At 37.9% G+C, this 25,904-nt stretch overlaps 1 protein-coding gene across 2 annotated transcripts in view; it reads left to right on the top strand.

The window, feature by feature from the left end:
• The first annotated feature begins 2,595 nt into the window (after positions 1 to 2,595).
• Positions 2,596 to 25,904, top strand: part of ek1 (eph-like kinase 1) — an 83,369-nt gene continuing 60,060 nt past the window's right edge. For both annotated transcript variants that reach the window (XM_051097957.1, XM_051097958.1), the window contains exons 1-3: positions 2,596 to 2,831; positions 15,113 to 15,177; positions 16,586 to 17,255. In XM_051097957.1, coding sequence (XP_050953914.1) covers positions 2,744 to 2,831; positions 15,113 to 15,177; positions 16,586 to 17,255 — 823 coding nt within the window. In that variant the 5' untranslated portion in view covers positions 2,596 to 2,743. The remainder of the gene's footprint in view (positions 2,832 to 15,112; positions 15,178 to 16,585; positions 17,256 to 25,904) is intronic.

Below are 25,904 nucleotides of genomic sequence, written 5' to 3'. Positions count from 1 at the left end.
GGACAGTCATGAGTGAACAATTTGGTTTTTTTCTCACTAAACACCACTGTATGGCACCAAAAGTCTTAGCACTCAGGTTATTTGGAATACTTTTATTACACTTTCATGGTGATTTTTGCTTTATGAGGCTTAAAAGCTTAATTTCCCCCTTCATATAAGTGCATGGAACTGTATAACCAGTTTAACTTATCTTTTTTGTTTTACACAGAAGAAAGAGAGTCATATGTGTTTGAAACAACATGAACTATTCCTTTAATTTACATGCAAACACAAAATAAAAGTGTACAAGAGAAGTTTTGGTGGAAACTTTAGAATGTAGCTTCCTATATTGGTTGCCTCATGCACATGTTCTTTCCAGACTGTCCTGCCTATCACCAATAGTGTGATAGACAGCAAGAGAAAGACAGAGAAATGCAGATAAAAAGACAGTAGCACTAAAAAACCTCACTGCATTTATTTTTCAGCTCTGGTGTGTACAGGCTTGTCTGAGCCATCATAAACACCCCCGGCACTCCTCCACACACCCCGGGCAGTGTGCCTGATTGTCTGTCAGCCATTGTTGGAGAGGGCTTACACAGTAGAGACATCTCATTTACACTCCCTGCCATCACATTCAGCCACATGAAATGTGATGTCATTTTTTTGGTAGGTGACAGAGCTTATGAGGGCTCCTGCGTGGGAGGAACCAGCTGGCAGAGGGGGGAAACGGTGGCCTTTTTCCAGGAGCAGTAAGAGTATTGATTTGACCTTCATCTTTAAATACCAAACATTGAGGTTTTGGTCTAATGGGCTCTGTTGTGTTGGTTCACTTTGCGTCCCCATGCCTGTGAAATGACTTACACGGTCAGGTGAACGTGGCAGCACGTTGCCACAGCAGGGCAGGAAACTGACTTTGACCCTCTGATCCGGATGTCCATAAGTAATTGCCAATGACAATGGGTGATGTAAGTCAATCTATCTATCTATCTATCTATCTACCTATTTATCTATCTATCTACATCATCCGTTTTTATATCTGTAAATGATGGCGTGCTGCGCAACTGTTGCCAAGTCCACTTTTTTTCAGCGGAATAGGGATACTTTTTGACTGTTGCCGTCAGTTGTTTATCAACTCTGTGGGTTGAAGTGACACCACTAATGTTATATTTACCCCCAGAATGCGATTAGGATACTTTCGGACTAGTTTTGATAAGCAATTGGGTGGATTTTGCTGTGAAAACGTGGCAACCCTGTTCGTATTGTCTTTTCGCGCATATGGGTTGGTTCAGAACCATGATCTGTTTACATTGGAATTGTAACAATGTTACAGCTGTACAAAAAAATCGGAATTGAGCACTAAGGCTCACAGTGTGAACGTAGCCATAGTGTCCTCTGATTTGATACCAGTTTCAGCACAAAATAAACATGAATGAACATCCGAAGGTAGGTCAAAAGAAAGAGTACAATTAAAATCTGTATCCAGCGTTGCCAAGTCCACGGGTTTCCTGCGGAATTGGGCTACTTTAACACTGTTGTTGCGGGTTGAAGCGACCCCAATAATGTTATATTTAGCCCTTGGAATGCGAACTGTATCAGGGGAACCCCTCCCAAAAATGTGTATTTTACCCTAGAATTTTTACAGGGGACAGGTGTTGTTGTAAAAACCTGGCAACCCTGTCCGTATCCCATCTCATGTAATTGCTCATTCAGTGTTTCAACCTGTGGAAAAATGTCAGTATAACAGCTTGTAAATAATGTAACATAACATCACATCTACCTCAGATAAAACATATTCAGTGACCATAAATAAGTTAGCTAGAAAAATTAACTCTAGAGGAGCATTTTGCTAAATATATGCACCATATAACAATTATTATAATTTTTACTGTTCTTTAATGTTTACATTTGAATAGATCTTTTAAGTTTTTATGACACCCTGGTGAAAAAAACAGCATATGCTGGTAGGTGTGTTTTGATGCTGGAATGTGCTGGTCCTTTCCTGGTTTATGCTGGTCCTTAGCTGGTTTATGCTGGTCCTTGACCAGCAACATGACCAGCAAAAACCAGCAAAGGACCAGCTTAAACCAGCAAAGGACCAGCATAAACCAGCAAAGGACCAGCATAAACCAGCAAAGGACCAGCTTAAACCAGCATCAAAACCTACCTACCAGCATATACTGTTTTTTTTCACCAGGGCAGCCACAAATTTAAGTTTATATTTTAATAAAAACGAACTGGAGTAGAATTTAAATAGTAATGTAAAGTTAAAGTTTAGTTAATTTTTTTAGTTTAGTAGTACTATTATAATTTTAACCTTTAATATTATAGTAATGACTCTCATGGATATTTTACACCATTTGTCGACAGATATTTTTCCTTGAAAATTTGCCATGTATTGGAGTAGCTATATATCGAATCGAATTTGTGTCGAAACCCAGTCTTATCTATCTATCTATCTATCTATCTATCTATCTATCTATCTATCTATCACTTTTTCCACTATTTACAGCTCAGAAAGTCTTCTAGCATACGCACTCGCGCACGCCTACTTTTGACGCCACGCACACACGCGTGACGCCCCCTTCATCCAGCTCGCTGTGGCCAGAGAGAGGGGGAGAGAGCAGCTCAATCCAGTGTCGGATCCACCTTCAAACAGGCGCGCTGTTTCCTCTCCAGCTCAGCTCAGTTCAGTTCTCCAGCGCAGCCGCCGGCTCACCAGCCCAAGTTTACGCACAGGGATGCAGGCGCGTAGAGCCGCCTGAAAATGGCTCTCTTTAGGATTTACTCTTTTCTTGCTCCTTTTCACATATTTGTGTTGTGTCAAGCCTTGAGGAATTATCCGGATAATGAAGGTAAGGCATACAATCGCTGTCATGTTTGTGCGCTTTGGATGTTCTTGGATTTCGTTGGACTTTCGCAGCGAATCATTAAGTGAGTCAAGGCAAATTCACGTACGTTCGTTTCTCTCCCGGGGCCATCCCATTAAAATTAGATGCTTTAAAGATAGGATATGCCTTGGAGTTAGAAAACATTAATACGCAGACGTTAAAATGCAGTATCCTCATTTGAGTAACAAAAAATGTTATCGTAGCAACATTTGACGAATGACCCAATAATTTGACTGAACACTGCTGAGTTGAAAGATTAAAAACAAGGATGTGTTTATGATCAAAATATGATCTGATGCTGGCCAGAAATTCATTTTTAGGACTTTTTTGTAGTTTGTTTTGAAAAACAACCCTGAGGGGTTGACACAGATGGAAATGGATATACACAAATAATGTTTAATACTAAACTGTCAGTACTTTTAAGACCGTTCAGACTAAATCAAGTTGTATTTATATGTTGTGGTTTGATGGGTGTTTAGCATTGCCAGGGATGGTTTGGACAGGCAGTGCTGTGAGCAATGACAAATAGATGTGAGACACTCATTTGCTTAATTAAACAATTAATTAGGAGAGATCAGAGAGAGCTGCTCCCACAGAGACTTGGTATTCTAACCCATCCAGACCTATATATCAAATACTTGACTCTTGCGATCCAGCTTCTTTGAAACTGCCAAGAGACAACTTTGTAAGTGAGGGAAGTTAATAAGAAATAGGTTATTTCAATTTTCAAGTGAGCCAGTGATATTATAGACCTTTGTTACTTAAAATGCTATGTTGTCATCTGAAATATACAGATATCAGGCATTTATGTTCAGAGATGTAGGGATGTCAGTTTACAACCCAATCCACACTGACTTATTTCACTCGGAGCCTTCAAAAAATCAGACAATAAATTAACCTCACTAGATTAAAACGGGTTTACTTCTCATTGTTATGAGATTAGGATTAAGCCACCCATTGTGCTGTTGTCAGAGGGAAGGTTCAATGGTGGGTTTTAATACACATTTAGGTGGAATCTATCAGATAGGATTTTGTGCATGATGTCTTTGGCTGGGAAATTAAAATACACTTTGCAAGGCTTTGACAGTGTGAGTCAAAAAGGTTTTTATGTGGCGCACATCTCCAATCTGTACATTTAACTTAATCTTTCAGCTAACATTTGTGCTGGTGTAAATTGTGGTTGTTATAGAGGTGTGCACTTCCTCTAACCGCCAGCTGGTGGTATCCCTGAGGTGATTTTTACAATATGGTCCTGTGAATGTTTGTGTTGCGAGCAGATTCACATCTGTGTTCGTGTGAACGAACTGTTTATTAACTTCTTGTTGTGGAGTTTTTGTCTTGTAAGCATTTTCTGCATTAAGGATGGTAGACATGTCCCATATCGACATATGCTTGATATCTGTCTTCTGGCAAAACTAAAACACATCAGCACATATTTAATGTTAATGACTACATTGGTTTTCTATTCAGGGTCCAAATGACTGACTTCCTCAGCACATTTTCTGTTTTTGGAAGACGTTACTGCAGTGCTTGGATATTTACACCCCTCTGGAGATAATAAAGACCAAGATGTTGCAGAAACATTTCTTAAATCACTAAAACTTTATGCACACAAGCTCAAACTTGAACCTTAAAGTGAAAATCTGATAATAGTGGTTCTTACCTAGCTGGTCAAAAACCAGAAATGGGTCACTGATTTGTTTTGATGAAAAACAACAACAACTGTAAATACAAAAATGTATTATATGCAGTAATCTATTTGTGACCCCGGACCACGAAACCAGTCATGAGTACATTTTTTTGAAATTGAGATATATGCACCATCTGACAATTGAATAAATAAGCTTTCTGTTGATGTGTGATTTATTATGATAGGATCATAATGAGAATGATAATTTATATATGGCTAAGATACAGCTGTTTAAAATCTGGAATGTGAGGGTGCAAAAAAATCTAAATATTGAGAAAGTCGCCTTTTTTAATTGTCCAAATAAAGTTCTTAGCAAAGCACATCACTAATCTAAAATTAAGTTTAAATATATTTACCGTAGGAAATGTCTAAAATATGTTCATGGAACATGATCTTTACTTAATATCCTAATGATTTTTGGCATAAAAGAAAAGTCAATTATTTTGACCCATACAGTGTATTTTTGGCTATTGCTACAAATATACCTTTGCTACTTAAGACTGGTTTTGTGGTCCAGGGTCACATTTATATAGAACTAAGTATAGTTTCAATAGATGCTAGAGCCAAATTAGACAGATGAGTAACATCTGAATTATTGGCAACAGCATGAAACCATCAAAATAAAGACATTTGGTACCCGAATATGTTAATATATTTGTTAATATATTGGTGATATTAATAGACATTATTACATACACAGCAAACACTTTTTATGCATTGGCATTGTTATATCTGGATCTCCAAACCAGTGGAGAACCTCTGATCTAGGGTTGTTTAACTATAAATTTAAAGCATAGGTACCTGGGACAGCCTTTTGCACTATATAAAGATCTTTTCATTTTTAATAAGTGCTTTCTGTTGCCCTCTTGTTTTTCTAGTTAGCGCTAAGGTCCCCCTCATTAGCTCGTCCTTTGTGCACGTTCTTACTGCATTTAGTGACGGTTTCTCGTCTGCTTTTGTTTCCCTCCCCGGCACTCTGGCAGGGAAATTAGCATGAGAAAACACACTTTTTATGTTCAATTCAGCCGTGCTCTGAGGCTCTGTTTTGCTCTCGTTCTTTCACTCTCCCTCTCACCATCTCTTAGCTACTGACTTACAGAGAAGCTTGAATTTGCATCTCTCTTGTTTGCAGGTTGTCTGAGGAAGTCTGTTGATTAGTCTAACCTGTGGCCTTCTTTTTGTTTTCTGCGGGTATTGATTATTTTTCCCCTTCTAGTTGGTAGAAAGAAGGTTTTGTACATGAATACTTCAAGTGCTCGACTGGTATTTGCTTTACTTAAGATACATTTACAGATCTTAATTAGTCGTGACAGCGCTGCTGTTCTATACCTGCCTTGCAGGGCATGTTCTTGAACATTTCACTTTAAGATATTAGGTTGGAAACTTGGAGCTAGCCTTACGAAATCAAATTTTGCATGGTCATATGATTTTTAATGGACCAGTCTGATGTCCAACAGATGTATTTAATGACATAAAGCTTAGAGACGAGGGCTATTGATTCCAACTCGGTTCATTGGAAATATGTGTCTGTGGTGAAATTTCTGCAAAATAATGTTATGTTTCTTCTTGAACATTTTACAAAAAACATAATCCGTTTTATTTGAAACAGATGAAGGTAATTCTGGTAACATTTTGACACATTAGTTATTGTACGTACTATGTTTCATGGCTGGGGGTCGACCGATTATTGGGCTGGCCGATTATCGGTACCGATATTAAGCATTTTTATGGTTATCGGTTGTTTTCAAAACCAGTTCACCGATAAAATTATTTAAAAGTACTTAAAGAGTTTTTGTCAGAGCCCTTGTTATTCTAAATTTTCACATTAATTTTAATATTTACACCAGACATATATATCGGTTCAAAATATTGTGTTTTGGCCTATTTGATCTGAAATAATCAGTATTGACTTCGGCCCTGAAAAACACACATTGGTCGAGTGTCGCTAAAAGATTAATGCTAACATGAGAAAAATGCATTTTCTGAAGCAACCATGCTATTTTAGCTTGTTTTTAAAAGACTTCAAACTTTTTTTATTGCGAGTCGTGTTGTGTACTCGAAGTGCATTGCTGTACCAGGTGAGCGTTTGAGCACATTTACTATCAGAAGAGCCATACATATACATTTATATTTATATGATCCATTTATGGTTTTATGATGCAAACCTCAAAATGTGTTTGTTTGCAAAGTCTTTTGAGATCATAACATGGTAATGTTCAAGGAGCTGCTTGAAAATAATTATGCATTATTCAATAATCTGCCCCTGTAATCATAAGTTGTGTGAAAAGTAATAAAAGTTGTTGCTGTTTTGTTGCCTCCAGTTTTCATTTCAGCTGGAAACTGCAGTGAATTGTATAGTAGAGTTGTGCAGTAGAGACACATATGAGCCTAGGTTGATTGATTCACTTGAGTGAGACAACTCAGATTCCCAGAGTTGAGTTTATATATATATAACGATTAACATGAGAGCTATTACTTTTCCTGTCTCCTGCTGCTTTGAATGGCACACCTTAGACCTTATCGCCGCCGGCTGCATCCAGACTCCTGCAGATCAGACAGCTCATGCGGTAGAACGAGTCTTGATGCCTATGGCATTTCAGGATAGAAGCACATGAGTGCTTTGGATCGTGGCTGGAGAGCTGGGTGTGCGTTCCATTGAGTTATACACCATGTGAATTTCCTGAATGAGGCGATTCATTATTGTGCTGTTTTCCTTTGCTTGAGCATATCAGTGTCATAATGCATCTCACTGTGTTCATCGCTGAGCTGGTGGAAAGTAGAAATGTAATCTTAATGTAATCTTCCTTGGCTTGTTGAAGGGATAGTTGTGTGGAAAATCCTGGCATCATTTACTCAGCCTTATGTCGTTCCAAACCTGAGTGTCTTTTCCCTTTGTGGAACATAAAAGATGTTTTGAAGAACATTTCGACTGCTTGGCTTTGCAATGAAAGTCCAAAACCCTCAAATGGACCCCACTTTCATTGAATGGACAGACAAGCACTGAGACATTTATCAGATTCTCTAGAATGTGATTCCATGTTCAATTTCGATTGGATTTGTACATTTCTCTTGTCAGTCAAAAGAAGAGGCTCAACCTACATCCCACCTTTCTGTAAAGGTCAAAGGTCATTGTGTTTTATCATCTGCTCATTTGTCTGAGGGCTTTGCGTTTTTGCATTTAGGACATTTCGGTCCTGGTAAAGTAATGAGACTTGATTAAAACAGATCCCTTGTGTGCTCACATGCACAAGACCCTTTTAGCCGACAACAGCTTTGATCTGTACTTATTGTGTGCCTTCACCTTCATTAACATGCTCTCTACTCTCTGTACCAATACTCGGCCTTAATGTTTTCTAATGTCTGAGACGGTGTGAATTCTGTTGTGCGTATCTCATTAACAGCACTGCGCTTATCACTGATGGTCTGCTCTCCTGGGGATTTGAAGCTCGTGCCGTATGATTCCTGGGAGGTTTTATTGGATTGGACCCCTGCCTTTGGTTAATGCAAGGCTTAATTGCTTAGAGACTCATTCCGAATTTGAAAACGGCTGTTTCATGCGTATTACGAAAAGCTTTTTTTCTTTTTGATTGAAGTTAAAGAAGAATTTGAAAATAAATTAAATTTGTTTTATGAAATTTGTTCATTTAGGATTATAACTGAACCCTAACTCTAAGTATTAAAGAGATAGTTCACCCCAAAAAATGAAAATTCTGTCGTTAAATACTCACTCTGTAAGACCTTTGTTCATCTTCAGAACTCAAATTAAGATATTTTTGATGAAATAGACAGCAACGCAACTGACACGTTCAAGGCCCAGAAAGGTAGTAAGAACAACGTTAAAATAGTCCATGCGCCTCAGTGGTTCATCCATAATTTGAACCGCTATTCATTTTAATATTGAATTTTTTTGGTATGTTTCAGCACCGTTGAGCATCTTACTCATCAGCGGCGTTCTGAGAAACTAATCTCTTTAATCAGCCCTAATTATAAGGGGTCGTTATCAACCGCAAGCTCAAAGGTGATGTCATCCTCTTCTGGTGCGGCCCAGTTTAATCTCTCTAATTATGACTTGTGCTGTTGTGTTGTTGTAACCTGTTTCATGCCCTCTTGGGATTTCGTGTCCAGCATGGGTGCAGTTTTATAGCTGTTGTGTATCTCCGCACACACATCCAGACTCATCGACGCGGCAGGTGTGGTCCGAACCGTGTCTGTGCTTCTAATGAGGCATCCCAAGAGTGTCTTCCCTGCTGTCTTCCGCTAACAAACACACGGGTCACCATTTCATGCCATGTCTGGCAGCAGCCTGTTTACAGCTCTCATCATTAAACAGACCTTGGCATGGCCAGTCAGTCGTGCCTGACACACATTATTAGGATGGGAAATGGCCCTTGTGTTCATTGTAATTCACAAGCTGATGTGCTTCCTGCAAGTTAAAATGAAATTGTATACTTTTAGTAAGATCTTACCCAAAACCACCAGCTGTAGTTTGTAGCTCTTTGACACTTTATGTGGTGTTTTAGAATAATAATTTATCAATACATGGAAATTTTCTTCATTTTACTCGACACTTCCTACTTTGGGTGTCTATTCTTCCCCATACTGAGTGGGCAGAGCACATTTTTATCTCGGCAGAGCTTGTTTGGCAATATGATGCTGTAGTTCTCTGGTATTTGTCTGAGTGATAACAGTGATTGTGTGGTGATTTCTGTCTTGGTTGAGTCTTATCTGTCTCATGCTGTGGTCTGGAGCTTGGCACGGTTCCTATGGCTCCAGTGTGAAGATCATGATTTGTAGATTATGACATTCTGTCAGCAGAATGCTCATTCTAACCAGGAAATGTACAAAAAGAACATCAAGAATGGAAACCAGGTAAAATAAGTCTAGCGTGAAATCTTTTGTTTTATGGATAAATACTTATAAATCTAGGTTAGAACTAATGTCAGGAAACCTCAGTTAGGTGTGAAATAAGACCAGAAGTCAAAAGGAGAGAACTGTGTACTTTATTCATTTTATTACACAATGTAATTTGTTATTTTAATTTGTCTTTATTTTATTTTATTTTCATTTTAGGGTCATTCCATGTCAAATTAACCAAATTTCCAAAACTTCCACAGCTCAGATTTTTGTTTTTGCTAATGTTTTTTCTGAAGAAAGATAAACGTGTATAGTGATGAAAGCCAAAATATTAAATGTCATGGATGAATTTTTGCTAAGCAGTCCACTATTTCAGTCAAAATGGCAATTTTCACCTGAGATTCAGAGACAAATTACAGGGGGTTAAAAATGACTTTTGCTGGCAGCATCATAATGTTATTTTTACACAGAGATTGTTAGTTCTTTTTGTTAGTAAGAAAGAAATCTGTTGACTTTAGCAATATTTGTTACATTATGTGCCAGTGGTGAAGATTCAAAAATGGGGAAACAACACTTTCCAGTTTTTACTCCAAAGTTTGCATGCATGTAACTCAAGAAGTATTTAAGATATCTTAATGTCCTTTTAGATATTGGGTCTCAACAAACTTTCCTTTTGATGTCTTCATTTTTAAGGCCCTGCATGGTTCAATTGCAGAGATATTGGAATTTTAATGTGGCTCCAGGGGTAAATTTTAAAATTGTACACATTGTACACAAAACCCCAATGTGGGTCAGTTTGCAGAAATATGATTGTTTTCTTTTAAAGAGGAATGTCATGTCATAAAAGAAATAATGTTGAAAATCAATGAATCTTAAAACATCTCCTATTAAACGTACCTGTCAAAGTTTGCGTGCCTGTAACTGAAGAAGTATTTAAGATATCGCCATATGATTTTAGATTCTAGTTTTTGATAAACGGTTCTTTTGGAATCTTCATTTTCAAGGCCCTGCATCGTTCAGTCCCAGAGATATGAGCGTCTCAATAAGGCTCCATTTTCTGATTGTTGAAATTTTTTATTTTATTTTATTTTGTATTTTATTTTATTTTATTTTATTATTATTTTTTTAATTTTATTTTATTATTTCTACTTGCTAATTTGAAATGAGACATAAATGTGACAGAAGTTTGAACACACAATTTCTATTTGTTATAACTGAATATTTCCCAATGGAGACAAAATGAATGCTGCCTTTGTGTGCTATATGGTTTTATTTTATTCTAAAGTCACAATTACAAGTTTGTCATTTTCAAATGCGGAAAGTATTGAAATCATGAAGGACACTAGGTTCATTCTTGCCTTTTTCTTGAGGAAATTGTATTAAAGCCATTTATCTTACAGTTTCCCAGTCGTAAATACAACAGAGTCCATTCATGTCCAGTTTCCAACTAGAAAACTCGTAATTACGATAATTATGATGGCAAATGAAGGCAGCATAAAAGCAAAAAAACAAACAAACCTCCTCCATCGCTGTGTTTGGACCCAGTTGTGTGGATGCACATAAACATGTCTGCTTAGAAAATACCAGAACATCTTCATTCATACGTGTTAAACAGGTTTGTCAGTGGACATTAGGAGATCACTCATGGGTGTCAGGCTGTAACTGGATGGCTGTTCATTTGGGCATTGAGTCAGATGAGTGCAATGGTTGTGCCGGACAGGCTGGATCTCTGTGGCAGGTCTCATCAGTCAGTTGAGGCAGAATAGAGGCTCTTTTACCACCTCCCAGTAGAGCAGACCTCTTGACTCTCCACCAGCAGTGACTGACAGGAACTGCTGACTGCATTTCAAATACACCCCACCACTTCTGTCAAGACGACTCTACGATACCAATCTCTTACAATAGATATACTTTCCGTGCTTTGAGTGGATGCTGTGGAAACTGACATATCAGTCTTTGCAGGCTCTATGTTTTGTGCTTCAGTAACCCCAGAGTCATTTTCTTCGAACCATACACAATATTTTACAAATGTCGACAAATGTGTGTAATTTTTTGTTGATGCTTTATATAACTTCACTTGTTTCGGTATACTTCCATTCACAGTTCCTCTCCCTTGGTCTCATGGGATATTAAAGTGTCCATCAGATGCACACTTCAGAATCTAGGCAGAAGTAGTAGGTCAACCTTGGTATTTTTTTCTTGAATACTAAGCATTTGGACACATGACTCTTTTCATTTATCATTTTTTGACAGCTCTGTCAAGCAGGTTGCTTTGTTTGGACTACTTCCATGATGTTTTCGCTACCTATCTGGGTCTTCGAAGTGAAAGTTGTTTACATTGTCAATGGAGAGACAGAAACCTCTCGGGTTTCATTTAAAATATCTTTTCATTTAAAATTGTATTCTGAGTATTATGAAAGTCTTAGGGGATTGGAACAACTTGTGGTAGAGTAATTAATGACAGAATTTTCATTTTTGAGTGAACTGTCCCTTTAAGAATCCTGATCTGCTTGACATAGCAACAGACTGAACCAATGGTGTGCGTTTGGGGCGGAGCTATGTATTTGTCTGACCAATGACAGAAGGGGAAGTGTTCAGGAAACCTGTTTGAGAACTATCATGATTTTTGGTGAGGAAAAAACACACTTTGCCTTGAAAGAGATAAAAAAAAAACTAGCGAGAATACACTTCTTAGATAAGAATCTCTTATTTTATGCTTGTAAGTTGTGAAGATTGTAAAGATTTTAATGCCAAATAGTCGTGACAGAATATACATTTTCAGAGTTAAGAATAGCATCCTCAGAGATTGATTTACCTCTTAAGTAAAGGATACTTGAGAAGTACCTGACAGCGGCTACGCATGAGCGAGAGTGACCCCATTGTCCTTTTCAGTTCCCTGAGGACATATATCCAGCTGCTTATCTGTCCTTTCCCTCTCTCTTTCTTAACCTACCCTTCTCCTTTTTCCATTTTTAAGTTTTTGCTCCCCTGTTTACATTGGAGCTGATTGCTTACCACTGCACTCTTCCCAGTGTTAATGGTTAATCTCATCTATTGGCCTGAGGTGCCAAGATCTCTCAGCCATCCCGAGGGATTCCAGCATTTGCCACATCCACAGTTGCACAGCTGAGAGCTAATGATGAAGAAAAGCCCCCATCCTCTACTCTGCCTAAACCAGCTGTTTTCATAAACATCTTATTGGCCTAGTCCATGTATTCGGGATAATGGGGGCTCAAATATAACTGGTTGGTGAAAAGCCATTCCATTCAACCATTAATAGAGGGGATGCTTCACCTACAGTGTGACTTAACCAACTTAACTGGTATGGTTATGACCCTGATCTTGTAATAGTAGGTGCGTTTACAGATTTGTGCAAACCTTTTGCGATGTTTTATAAATTTCTGTAAATATTTGTTGAGAAATTACAGCATTTTCATTAACTGATTATGCAACCAAAACATTTTGTTTTCCTATAAAAGGAGTTGTTCAATTTCAGTTTGCACAATTTGAATTGTAATGGAAACACAGCTACTGACAGTAAAGTGAGTTTAACAATGATCTCCTTGTCTTATTTTTGACTGCTTTGGTACCTAAATGGATTTAAGTTACAAAAATTGTCATTTTATTGCACGATACAGCCATGTCTTTTAGCAAGCCTGGTTATATCCTTCCCTAAAGACTGCAGGAACAAGCTTTGTGAAACACCCCCTTCTATTTTTTCTTTGACAGGTAGATTAAAGGGATCTTTCACCTTTTGGATGGCAAAGAATTGAAAGACTTTCTGTGTTTGAACTAGGAATTTGGAGAGAGAGCTAGACTCCTTAAACATTTGGGTTTCTGTGACATTTGGTTGCGTAAGCTTGTCGGCTTCCTAAGGTTAGTTAGGTTAGATCAGTTTTGTTGAAATTGCAAAAATGGCTTTGCCATTTACGTCATTATATCTGTGGTGAAAGTGTTTATTAATTTCTTGTAATTATTAGCAGCTGTTGCGACCATTTCTTTTATTAAGGATTGTTTATCAAAATAATTGAATAGTGTGAAAACTGTCAAAAAAAAATCTGCTTTGAAAAAATGTAATTTAATAAAATATAAAAATGTAATAAAAATGAAATTAAATATGGAATTATACATTTTAAATTAATAAATCAATGTTTAATTTTTGTGCCAGTGAAATCTGAGCTGGTTTCCCAACTGTGCAAGTGAATAATGGTCTAGCCTGGGCTTCGTAGTGATGAGATCTGATAATGTTCATGCTGGTTTCTTCTGGTTAGTCCCTGTTTGGTGCTTATCTTGCTGAAAGACCAACACAGCAGTTATGTTTACTTGTAAAACAATGCCAGTTAAGTTGGTTGCACCTGATCTTGCAGGTGCAACTGGTTGACCAAGTGGTCTTGCTGGTTAAAACAGCAAGACATTTGCCAACTTGGGCTGCCTTGGTGATTTAAAAGTTTGAGCATATTAGTTGTTTGTGATTTAAGCAGCCTAGTTTTCAAAACACAACACATTAGTCTTTTCATCAGGGACTGTATAGCAGTTTAAAAAATGCTTGCTGAGCCAGAAACGATGTCTCAGGTGGAACAAATTTTGCCTCGCTGTGAGTTAAATGTTACCTGCTGTTTGTATTAATGGTCTGTGTGAGGCCTGTGGCTGTATTCATTTGTTTGTTTTATTAAATGTGTCTTTGAAAGGCCGAGCAGAATGATTTCCAGATCGTTTGGACTGATATATTGGCCTGTCTGGTTTTACCCCTTCATCAGAAAACAGCCACACGAGCACCAGTGGTTAATGGCATCGTAATCTGTGTTCGATTAAGAAGCAATATCCTGCTTTGCCTCTACATATGGTTTTCTCTTCGAGTGTCAAGTCATCAAATTTACCCAATTGCTCTGTATACGACCCATAAAACCAAACATAATCCATGTTTCCACATCAACCAACCATCAAAGCGCGATTTAAAAATGCACACTGTTTGCATGTCACACAAACCCATTGGCAGTCAGTTTTAATTAGTATTTGGATCCAGATGGTCTTTGATTCTCCCATTTTCCTTCTTCCTTTTTTTGAAATCGTCACAAAAGGGCACACACGTGTGCCAGGAGAGGGAGAGGTTGATATTCAGCGTGAAAGAGGAGGAACATCTGAGGTTTGGATGTGATTAAGAATTAATCACCCTGGTTGCCAGGGATGTAATTGGTTTGGAACGGAGCTCAAAGTGGGAAGTTCAGGGCTTCGACCATTGGGAGATTGAAAGACTGTTATAAATAGCACCATCAACCTCTGAAAATATTGATGTGAGAACAGATTTCAAAAAGACTGCATGAGGAGCTGTGAATCACATGTTTTGTAATGGTAACGACTGAATATCTAACCCCATCTGGCCTGAGGTTTAGGTTGATAAAATAAATCCACTGTAAATGTACCATCTAAATAAAACTGGAATGAATAACCTCAAGTGCATCGAGTGTTGATTAGGCTGTTACAAGTGATTCTGACATTTCTAGAGCTCTGTTGTGTATATTTTATTCAGAAAGACTGTAGCCTTGAATGATTCATGCTCTACATGACATCATGCTGTGTAAAAACCCCATTGTTGTTTATGAAAAATGTGAACGAACGATGAAAATGTGATGTTCTCTGCTAAGTATACTAGCACTGTGGCTTTGATTAACACTGTGTCTCTGTCCTTTTCATTCTTTTACAGTTACTCTTCTCGACTCTATGTCCGCCCCAGGTGATCTGGGTTGGGAAGCGTATCCACCAGAGGGGGTAAGTACCTGTGAAAGTCTGCACAGCACAGCTAAAGTAGATCAATCAAATAAAAAAAAAACACTAAGAGCTCTATGCTTGTGAAAGTTGCCCTGGGCCTTTCTCACAGTACCTTTGCCAAAGATTTTACCAGAAGTCATTTCAATATGGAAGCCACCGACACAGGTTTTGAGATAAGTGCAGATTGTTATTTCTTACAAAAGGATATTTAAGCTTTTAAAAGTTTCAATATCCAATAAAAAGAATTTACAGGATAGCAGGTCTGGATGTGTATCTGGATATGTTTCTAGCTATCTGTAAGGCCTATGAACCATCAAACCTCAAGGCTTATTTTACTTGCTCAAATCAAAATATAAAGTTTTAGAAAATGTTTTTAAAAATTTCTTCTTTGAAATTTCAGTTATATTACTTTCTGTACATTCTAAGTCTGGATGTGAATTTGAAAAGCGTTTAAATTTTAAAAGCATTTGACCTTAGAATGGTTCATTCTAAATCCTGCACAACATTTGTAACATCTAAGGCTTGTCCCTTGTGGGTTTAAACCTAAAACCTTTTAATTCATCCCCAACCAGTGCTGTTACACCCCAGATTTAAAGTGTACTGCTTGATCTTTCCTTGATCTTTCTGACCCTCAAAAATGCACACAGCTCCCCTCTGTGAACATACAGGCTGTGACTCTTCAGAGTTTCCTGTGGGGGGTCGTAGGAAAGTCTCATTTCGAACAACCTTGCCAACCCGCTGAGTAACGATTCTCTGTCTCCTCTGTGGGAGTTGGTTCTCATCCCACGCTTTCGTTTCATTCATTCAAATCCATTTTCACAAGATGATGATGGATTGTAATAGTGGCCTTGGCACAAGCAGTCACGCTCAGATTCATGAGTGCCTGTAAAAAGAAATATCGCATGTTTTTGTGTGGTGCTTGTAAAGCAGGGGAAACATTCAAGGTTTTGCATGTCCAGCAGTATGCGTACTACGCTTCTGAAATGAAAGATCTGAAAGATTTACGTTGCTAAATTTCGTGCCATTATTTGTAGCCCACAAACTTGCTGACGTCAATGCCAAACCAACAACCCAAGTTATTTTTCATGGTTTTCGCTTTGGGTTTTAACAATTGAAGTTTCCGAAGCACAATTATACATTTTTCTCTGCATCAACAATGAGTTGATTTATGCGTGAACAAAACAACTGAGACTCTTCAGTTCATAACTTTGAGCTGATTGCCTGTCAGATGCACTTTCCTCTTGTTGACAGTTAAATGAAGCCTTTTCTCGTAATGTGCCCATCATGCGTCTGTCAAAATCTTTTAGAAGAGTCTAAAAAGTTCAGAGCCGAAGTACAAAGAGCAATTACCAAAGCACTGAGGGATGTGTGTCTCTTTGCATTGATTGACTTTTTGTCTGTTTGTCAGTGGGAGGAGATCAGTGTTATGGACGAGAGGAACATTCCTATGAGGACGTACCAGGTGTGCAATGTAATGGAAGCCAATCAGAACAACTGGTTGCGCACCGGACTGATCCAGCGAGAAGGTGCTCAACGTGTCTACGTGGAAATCAAATTCACTCTGCGTGACTGCAACAGTCTTCCGGGAGTCCCTGGAACTTGTAAGGAGACGTTTAACGTGTACTACCACGAATCCAACAATGCCGTCGCCGCACCTTTGCGCCACATTCGAGAAAGCCAGTATGTCAAGATCGACACTATAGCGGCTGACGAGAGCTTTACGCAGACGGACGTTGGGGATCGTGTTATGAAGTTGAATACGGAAGTGCGAGACATCAGTGGTCTCAGTAAGAGGGGCTTGTACCTGGCGTTTCAAGACCTGGGTGCTTGCATTGCTCTGGTGTCGGTGAGAGTCTTTTATAAACGCTGTCCTCTGGCGGTGCTCAATCTGGCCCGGTTCCCAGACACGGTGACGGGTGGCGATTCAGCGCTGGTGGAAGTGCGCGGCACTTGTGTGGAGGATGCGGAAGAGCTCGAGGCACCTAGGATGTTTTGCAGTGCTGATGGAGGTTGGCTGGTGCCCATTGGTCGCTGTGTCTGCCGGCCAGGCTTTGAGGAGGTAGATGGACATTGCCAACGTAAGTATTATTACTTTTACTGTCTCAAATGATTGGTTTAGAAAATACCAACATTTTTGTGGCTAACTGGGTAAACGTGTTCTTGGTCTGAAACGATTCTCTTTGAAATTAATATTGTGACCACAATAGTGGTTTTACACAACAAACGTGTCCAAATTCAGAGCTTTATTATAGGTTCTTTCTGCTTGTGTTAGCATTACACTATCGTTTACGTAATAGAAACTTGAGGTTATGCCCCTAGAAACTGCCGCAAATGTGGTTGACCGTTTTGTCTTGACTCATGATTGGATGGGAAAGTTTAAGATGGATTATTGTTAGATTATTGAAGTGTGACTGCATCGCTAGATCCTATAGTTGAACAATAGATAAGGATGGGTATGTAAGTGGATGAATGGATGAGTAGTTGTATATGTAGTTGGGTAGATAGATGGGTAAGTACGGTAGATGGGTAGATAGATATATTTAAGATATAAATTTAGGAGTGGAAATAAGGGAAGATAAGGGAAAGTTGGTAGATGATGAATGGATAGGTGGCTAGATAGATAAATAAATGGCTAGATAGATAGATCGATAGATAGATAGATAGATAGATATGTAAGAATGGAGGAGTAGTTGGGTAGGTAGATGGGTAGATATATATAGTTAAGCCACAAATGTAGGAGTGGAGGTAAGATAGATGGGTAGGTGGCTAGATAGATAGAAGGGTAGATGATAGATCGAAAGGTGGCTAGATAGATAGAAGAGTAGATGATAGATGGGTAGGTGACTAGATAGATGGGTAAATGATATATTGGTAGGTGCATAGATAGAAAGAAGGGTAGATGATAGATTGGAAGGTGGCTAGATAGATAGATGGGTAGATGATAGATGGGTAGATGATAGATGGGTAGGTGGCCAGATAGATAGATGGGTAGATGATAGACTGGAAGGTGGCTAGATAGATTGATGGGTAAATGATAGATAGGTAGGTGGCTAGATAGATAGAAGGGTAGATGATAGATCGAAAGGTGGCTAGATAGATAGAAGAGTAGATGATAGATGGGTAGGTGACTAGATAGATGGGTAAATGATATATTGGTAGGTGCATAGATAGAAAGAAGGGTAGATGATAGATTGGAAGGTGGCTAGATAGATAGATGGGTAGATGATAGATGGGTAGGTGGCCAGATAGATAGATGGGTAGATGATAGACTGGAAGGTGGCTAGATAGATAGATGGGTAGATGACACATGGGTAGGTGGCTAGATGGATAGATGGGTAGATGACACATGGGTAGGTGGCTAGATGGATAGATGGGTAGGTAAGTTATAGTTAAGCTATAAATGTAGGAGTGGAGATAAGATAGATGGGTAGGTGGCTAGATAGCTGGGTAAATGATAGATGGGTGAGTGGCTAGATAGATAAATGGGTAGGTAAGTGAATGAACTAATGGATAGATAGAGTTAAGATATAAATGTAGGAGTGGAGATAAGATAGATGATTAGGTGGCTAGATCGATAGATGGGTAGGTAAGTCAATGAATGGATAAGTAGTTGGGTAGGTGAATGATTAGATTTAGTTAACCTATAAATGTAGGAATGGAGATGAGAGATGGGTAGGTGGCTAGATAGATAGATGGGTAGATGATAGATGGGTTGGTGGCTAGATAGATAGATGGGTAGATAATAAATGGGAAAGTGGCTAAACACATGAGTAGGTGGCTAGATAGATGGGTAGATAATAAATGGGAAGGTGGCTAAATAGATGAGTAGGTGGCTAGATAGATGGGTAGATGATCGATGGGAAAGTGGCAAGATAGATAAATGGGTACGTGGATAGATATAGTTTAGCTATAGAGATAGACATGGAGGTAGATGAATGGATCAGTATAGTGGTACAGTACAAAAGTAGCATTTGATTGACATTTTATTGCTCTATAGTTATTTTTTTGCTACCATTATTGTTTAACAAAGCAGTGAGCTTTGTGTGAACTACACACCTCAATCAAAAATCAGCATCTTAATCCTTTAGGGAGTGTTTTGCACTTTTGTGTCTTTCATACTCCTCAAACAAAAGATCCATTAAAAGGAGAAAATGCTAGGTAAAGCCTCACAAATTAAGCTATCCCCCTGAGAAAGGTAGACGGCACATTTTATTATCCCGCGTGCATGGTAACAGGTTTAAACTCAGGTCTTCGCTCTTCTTTTCATCTAAGAAGGTGCTAATGGCTTCATTAATGTAGCTTGCTTTCTAGCCAAGATGAGGGTTGCACTGTAATTAATTTATTTTTTGCTTTTGTTTTTCTCTCCGCCTTTGGTGTATTAAAGCCCTGTCACCCCCTCAGCCTCTCTTTGAGGAACTTGCCCATACGCCACCCCAGGACTGAGAAGACTGCAGCTTTTAAATATTCATTCAGCCATTCTGGACTGTTTTCTTGTGGGTGGAAGTGTAGATCAGGAAAGGAGGGGATTTGGACAGTGTTACAAGGAACATTTGAGTGGCATGGCTAGGAAGTAGACTGGAGAGATGGGGGTGGGATATCCATCACATCCAGGCTGATAGAGTCCTACAGCTCATGTCAATGATTGTATCTGTTAATTGGGCTGTTAGCTGTAGGCGCAAGTCAGGTTTGATAACCCTTCTTGGCTGTGTGGTTGAGATAGTGGCGGAAAAGAGAGAAGCAGGAAGTTGGGGTGGGATATATATGTTATATATATGTTTATACATCACCTGAAAGCTTTCCATTGATGTATGGTTTGTTAGGATAGGACAGTTGGCTAAAATACAACAATTTGAAAATCTGGAATCTGAGAAAAAAATGAGATATTGAGATTATCGCCTTTAATGTTGTCCAGATGTCCAAGTTCTTAGCAATGCATATTACTAAACAAAAATGAAGTTTTGATATATTTACACTAGGAAATTTACAAAATATCTTAATGGAACATGATTTTACTTAATATCCTAATGATTTTTGGCATAAAAGAAAAATCGATCATTTTGACCCATAAAAGTGTATTTTTGGCTATTGCTACAAATGTACCCATGCTACTTAAGACTGGTTTTGTGGTCCAGGGTCACATAAAAGATCATCAGAAAGCTACTGGACTAAGATCTGCAAAACTCCAGAGAGTTTTGAGAGTCTATGAACTGTTTTAAATAAACAATTGTATTTTTGGTTTTTGCATGCAGCTTGTGAAGAAACCTATGCGTTGTTTATATATTGTCTTTATATTGTCATAGTTTATCTCGATAATTTCTATTCAGATAACTTCATCTTTTAAAACCCACTCAGGAAAAATATAATTTGCCGCAGCACAGTAGATTCAACTCAGTGCTGCAAGAAACATTCAGCACCAATGGAAAAAGGGTAGCATTGTAGCAGCCATTCATTACCGAGAGTGATCGCGACTGGGCTGTAACTCAAAAATAACCTCAAAATAAAAGATTTACTCCAACTGCAATATGAAATTGGTTAATTCATATGAGCCCGGTCAGCTGACAAAACATTCATTTCTCTCTGGCACCGACAGCTCATTGAGAAACAGGGCAATGCCAGGCGAAATGACTTAAAGTGAAACAGCTCGTGGTCTGTTTTCACCTTGCGGTCTCGCTGTGGGTTCTGGAAGTGCTTGCTGACGCTGGCTTTCTCCACTTTTCATGCTGCGAGGGATTTAATATTAACCGAAAACGGCACTGGGAGGAGGACAGAAGTATTACAGCTAAATTTAGGCTGGTGTTTAACAAACTTTTCCCTCTTTTTCTCCACCTCCTCTGTATTCTTACTTCCTACCTTTTTCTTTTGTCTTGGGGATTCTTTCTAAATCTCCCAGTCTAGCCCACTTACCGCTCAACGTCGACCCACAAGGCTGTAATAGAAAGACAGTGAAAAATCGAGGGAGACGGCTACTGTTTAGATACGTCGTCTCCCACAACCTCGGCTCAGTGAACTGCCTCTTATATTTATCTCTCCCATTCTTTTCTTTTCGTCTTATTGTGGCAGCTCTCGAACGCTCTCCAACAGAAACTCCCTCCCATCCATTCCTGTTAAACACTTTATCCAGCCGTCCGTAGATTCACCCTTTTTTCTTTTTCGTTTCATTCTCCATATCCTCTCTTAACCTTTTATTCTGTGAAAGTATGTTGTAACTCTGCTAAAAAAAAAACCCTTGTATCAAGTCCTTTCACCGGGGCTGTTCATTCTTACCCGTATCTCAGCGTAAAGCACTTCAGCGTACAATCAGGCCCTTTTGTTGGATGTAAATGGTTTTTGAGTGGCTTGGTGGTGCACATCAGCCTCTAAGTTTGGGTCTGGCATGAGGTCTGACCCGATGGCCCCCCGACTGTTAGCATGCCAGCTGGAGATGGGCACTCTCTTCTGTCTCCCGAGGAGTATTTTCTACAACGCTAAGCTCACATGGTTGTGGCTGAATGGAGTGTTTTTCATCGGGGCAGGAGCGGCAGAAATGAGCTCTTTGTGACAGTAATCTCGCTGTGAGGAGCTCTGGAGTGTCTTCCTCCATAGGATTTGAGCTGAGAAACTGGGTCATGGGATTGTCAGCACCCCAATGGAGATTCACAGTGGAGGCGGCTTTAGAAGATGAGCGTGTGTGTGTGTGCTCTAAAACCAAATTTTGGAGTGTAGACTGGAGAGGTTAACACGGTTAAGAGACCTGAGCTTTGCACACACTGCTGCTGTTCGTCTTTATAGGGGCTCTAGTAATCACGTACTTAGACGTTTAGTTCGATTTCCACATCTGTAATCCTCGCCACGTGATGCTCGCCTGCCGGGTGACAGCATGACGCTGGAATTGCAGGAGTTTATCTTCGGCCAGTGATTTTGTACCACGGACACAGTCGCCATTCAGCTATCCCGCATAAACCTTCTCTACAGCTTTTGTTGGCTAAAGGGTGAATGGGTATTAGGAAATTGGGAAATTTGAGTCGTTTTGCCTTACGATTTAGAGCGGTTCCTTACTTTTTTGACTATCCACAAAAATACTTGACTTTATGTTCAAGGTAGGGCTGGGTGATAAAACGCTAACACTAATTATCAAGACATAACTTTCCTCACTAAAACGATGAAGAGAGTTCAATAAATGTTTGATATAATGTTTATACGCTGAAAGCGTAACGAAACAGCGCTACTCATTTGAACCTCACCAGACCGTTTTTCCATTTATCTGATTGGACTTTTATGAAATGGCTAGAAATGGCTTTAGTTATATTACAATATCAATATAAAAGGTTTAGATTAAGATTTTTAAATGTCTTGTTTCTTTTGAGGAATCTCATGCTTACTGAATTTATGTAATAAAAATACAGTAAAACAGTAGTATTGTGAAATATAATTTTAAATAACTTTTTAATATTTTTGTGGAAACCGTTATTTAATACCAAAGGTTTGGGGTGAGATAAAAAAAAATGTATAATTTAAATAAAAAAAAATGATATACTTTTATTCAGCAAGGACATGTTAAATTGATTAAACGTGTCAGTAAAAAGACATTTAAATTCCATTTTAAAAAATGCTGTTCTTTTGAACTTTCTATTTAAAAAAGGAATTCTGAAAAAGTGTCATTCCGCTTTGCCATCACTGAAGTACAAAGATAGTTCAAATAAATGCAGCCTTGGTGAGCATAAAAGTCTTCTTTAAAAAAACATGTAATGCATAATGTTATAGCAAATATCATGTTATATTGCATCATATTATACACTGAAGGAGGAAACCTTAAGACAACCTATATATATATATATATATATGTATATATGTATATATATGTATATATGTGTATATGTGTATATGTGTATATACACACTACCAGTCAAAAGTTTTTTAAGTTTTTTTTTGTTTTGTACAGAAGTCTCTTCTGCTCACCAAGCCTGCATTTATTTGATCCAAAACAGTACATTTTTAAAATATTTTTACTGTTTAAAATAACTGTTTTCTACTTGAATACGTTTTAAAATGTAATTTATTCTTGCGATTTCAAAGCTGAATTTTTAGCATCGTTACTCCTGTCACATGATCCTTCAGAAATCATTCTAATATTCTGATTTGGTGCTCCAAAAACATTTATTTTATTATTATTATTATTATTATTATTATTATGTTGAAAACAGCTGAGTAGAATTTGTTCAGGTTTCTTTGATGAATAGAAAGTTCAGAAGAACAGCATGTATCAGAACTACAAATTTTTGTAACATTATTAATATCTTTGCCATCACTTTTGATCAATTTAAAGCATCCTTGCTACATAAAAGTACTAATTTCTATAATTTCCTTACCAAAAAATATTACAAAAGTGTTTTATTTCAGATTAATGTTGATCTTTGGATCTTTCTATTCATGAAAGAATCCTCAACTGTACTCAGCTGTTTTAAATATTGTTTCTTGAACAGCAAATCAGCCTATTAGAATGATTTCTGAAGGATCATGTGACACTGACGACTGTAGTAATGATGCTGAAAATTTATCTTTGATCACAGGAATAAATTACATTTTAAAATATATTCAAATAGAATACAGTTATTTTAAATAGTAAAAATATTTCACAATATTACTGTGTTTGCTGTATTTTGGATCAAATAAATGCAGGATTGGTGAGCAGAAGAGACTTCTTTAAAAACATTACTAATCTTACTGTTCAAAAACTTTTGACTTGTAGTCTATATGCATCATGTTTTAACATTAAGTAAAAAAAAAAAAAAAAAACCCTGCTATATTTAGCTGGTACTGCCAGTGAATCTGACCACAAAACATGCCTGTGGATATTTAGGTCCCATAACACATGAAGCGTGATATACCGTTTCTGCACTGTGGACATACATATACTGAATCATTTAACCACCACTGGTACATGCTGATAGCCCCTACAGCTCAGTCAACCATAAAGCTGCCTGTTCAACATTCAGCCCAACTCAGTGACCTGAGCTGGTATCTTCCCCATATGCTTTTGAACCGTCTGCGTAGCATATTGCTAGCTGCTCATTGCCAGTTTGGAAGTGTGTGTGTGTGTATGAGCTGCATCGAGTGCAAGTTTTTCTTCCAACGGAGAAGCTTTTATTGGCGAAGACAGCGTAAGACATCTGCAATAGCCATTTAATTTACCCTTGATAATAATATTATTTCTGGAACAAATTTTTAAAGGAGAAAAAGATGCTCATGTGTAACTACACTGCCAGCTGGTTTGGACGCATATGACTGAATTTGTTATTTGTGATCTTTAAAACCATATGCTTAAATGCTTAAAATTTCTTGTTGATTTAAAAAAATCTATCTATCTATACATATACATACTACATAAGATTTTAATGTTTTTTTTTTTTTTTTTTAAGAATTCTCTTCTGCTCACTAAGGCTGAATTTATTTGATCCAAAATACAGCAAAAGCAGTAATATTGTGGAATATTTTTACTATTTAAAATAACTGCTTTCTGTTTGAATATATTTTAAAATGTAATTTATTCCTGTGATCAAAAGCTACATTTTCAGCATCATTACTCCAGTCTTCAGTGTCACATGATCCATTAGAAATCACAATTATATAAATGAATACTTTTATGTAGCAAGGATGCTTTTAATTGATCAAAAGTGATGACAAAAACATTTATAATGTTACAAAAGATTTCTGTTTTAGATAAATGCTGTTCTGAACTTTCTATTCATTGAAGAAACCTGAAAAAATTATTCTCACCTGTTTTCAACATAATAATAATAATAATAATAATAGTTTTTGAGCAGCAAATCAGAATATTAGAATGATTTCTGAAGGATCATGTGACTGGAGTAATGATGCTAAAAATTCAGGTATGAAATCACAGGAATAAATTACATTTTAATATATATTCAAAAATAGTAAAAATATTAAAGAAATTTTACTGTTTTTGCTGTACTTTGGATCAAATAAATGCAAGCTTGGTGAGCAGACGAGTCGTCTTTAAAAACATTAAAAATCGTACTGTTCAAAAACTTTTGACTGGTAGACTGGTTTATATATATATACAAACCATTACTTTAAAATGTGTGAAAATAATAAAGATTTACGCTGTTTTTATTAGTGCCGTCTAGTTAATCGTTTGTCGACTGAAACGTCTAGCCGTCTCAGCCCTCTATCATCCTGTCTACCACATGTCATCTACCCATTTCTGTACCTCCAGCTGCTGTTCGGATCAATAACACTTTAGTAGCCGATAGTAAACAACATGGAATAACCTGTCAGTGGATGGCAAAGTGCCAATCTGCAATTTAGGCTCGTGGTCCAACTGTCATAACACAGACGATTCATGATACTTGTTTTCGTTCATGTGCAGTTGTCTCTAAGGAAACTGTAGAACATGTTCAAGTTTCAGATTGCTGGCGTGCTGAGATCTGGGCAGGGTAAAATATAAATGACGCCCAAATCAAACGCTGACAGAAACATATCACTAATGAGAATTACATGGCGCAGACTTAATTCCTTTGTTGGTGTCTTCATAGATTTAAAGACTTGGAGATTTGAGACTTTCTGCATTTCTTTCTCAGAAAGCAGTTAAACTGAGACCGTTGTGAGCTCTGCTGGAGAACGTCAGGATGGCTACCAGATGTAGCCGCCGGTGGGTTTTTTCCGTCTGGCTGTTGGGTCTTGGGTGTGGACCCCTGTAGGAAAGACAAGCGTAGGAATAGAGAGTC

This window comes from Labeo rohita, chromosome 24 (genome assembly GCF_022985175.1).
Source record: "Labeo rohita strain BAU-BD-2019 chromosome 24, IGBB_LRoh.1.0, whole genome shotgun sequence".
NCBI classification, from domain to species: Eukaryota; Metazoa; Chordata; class Actinopteri; order Cypriniformes; family Cyprinidae; genus Labeo; species Labeo rohita.
This window is presented reverse-complemented; position numbering and strand designations above follow the sequence as displayed.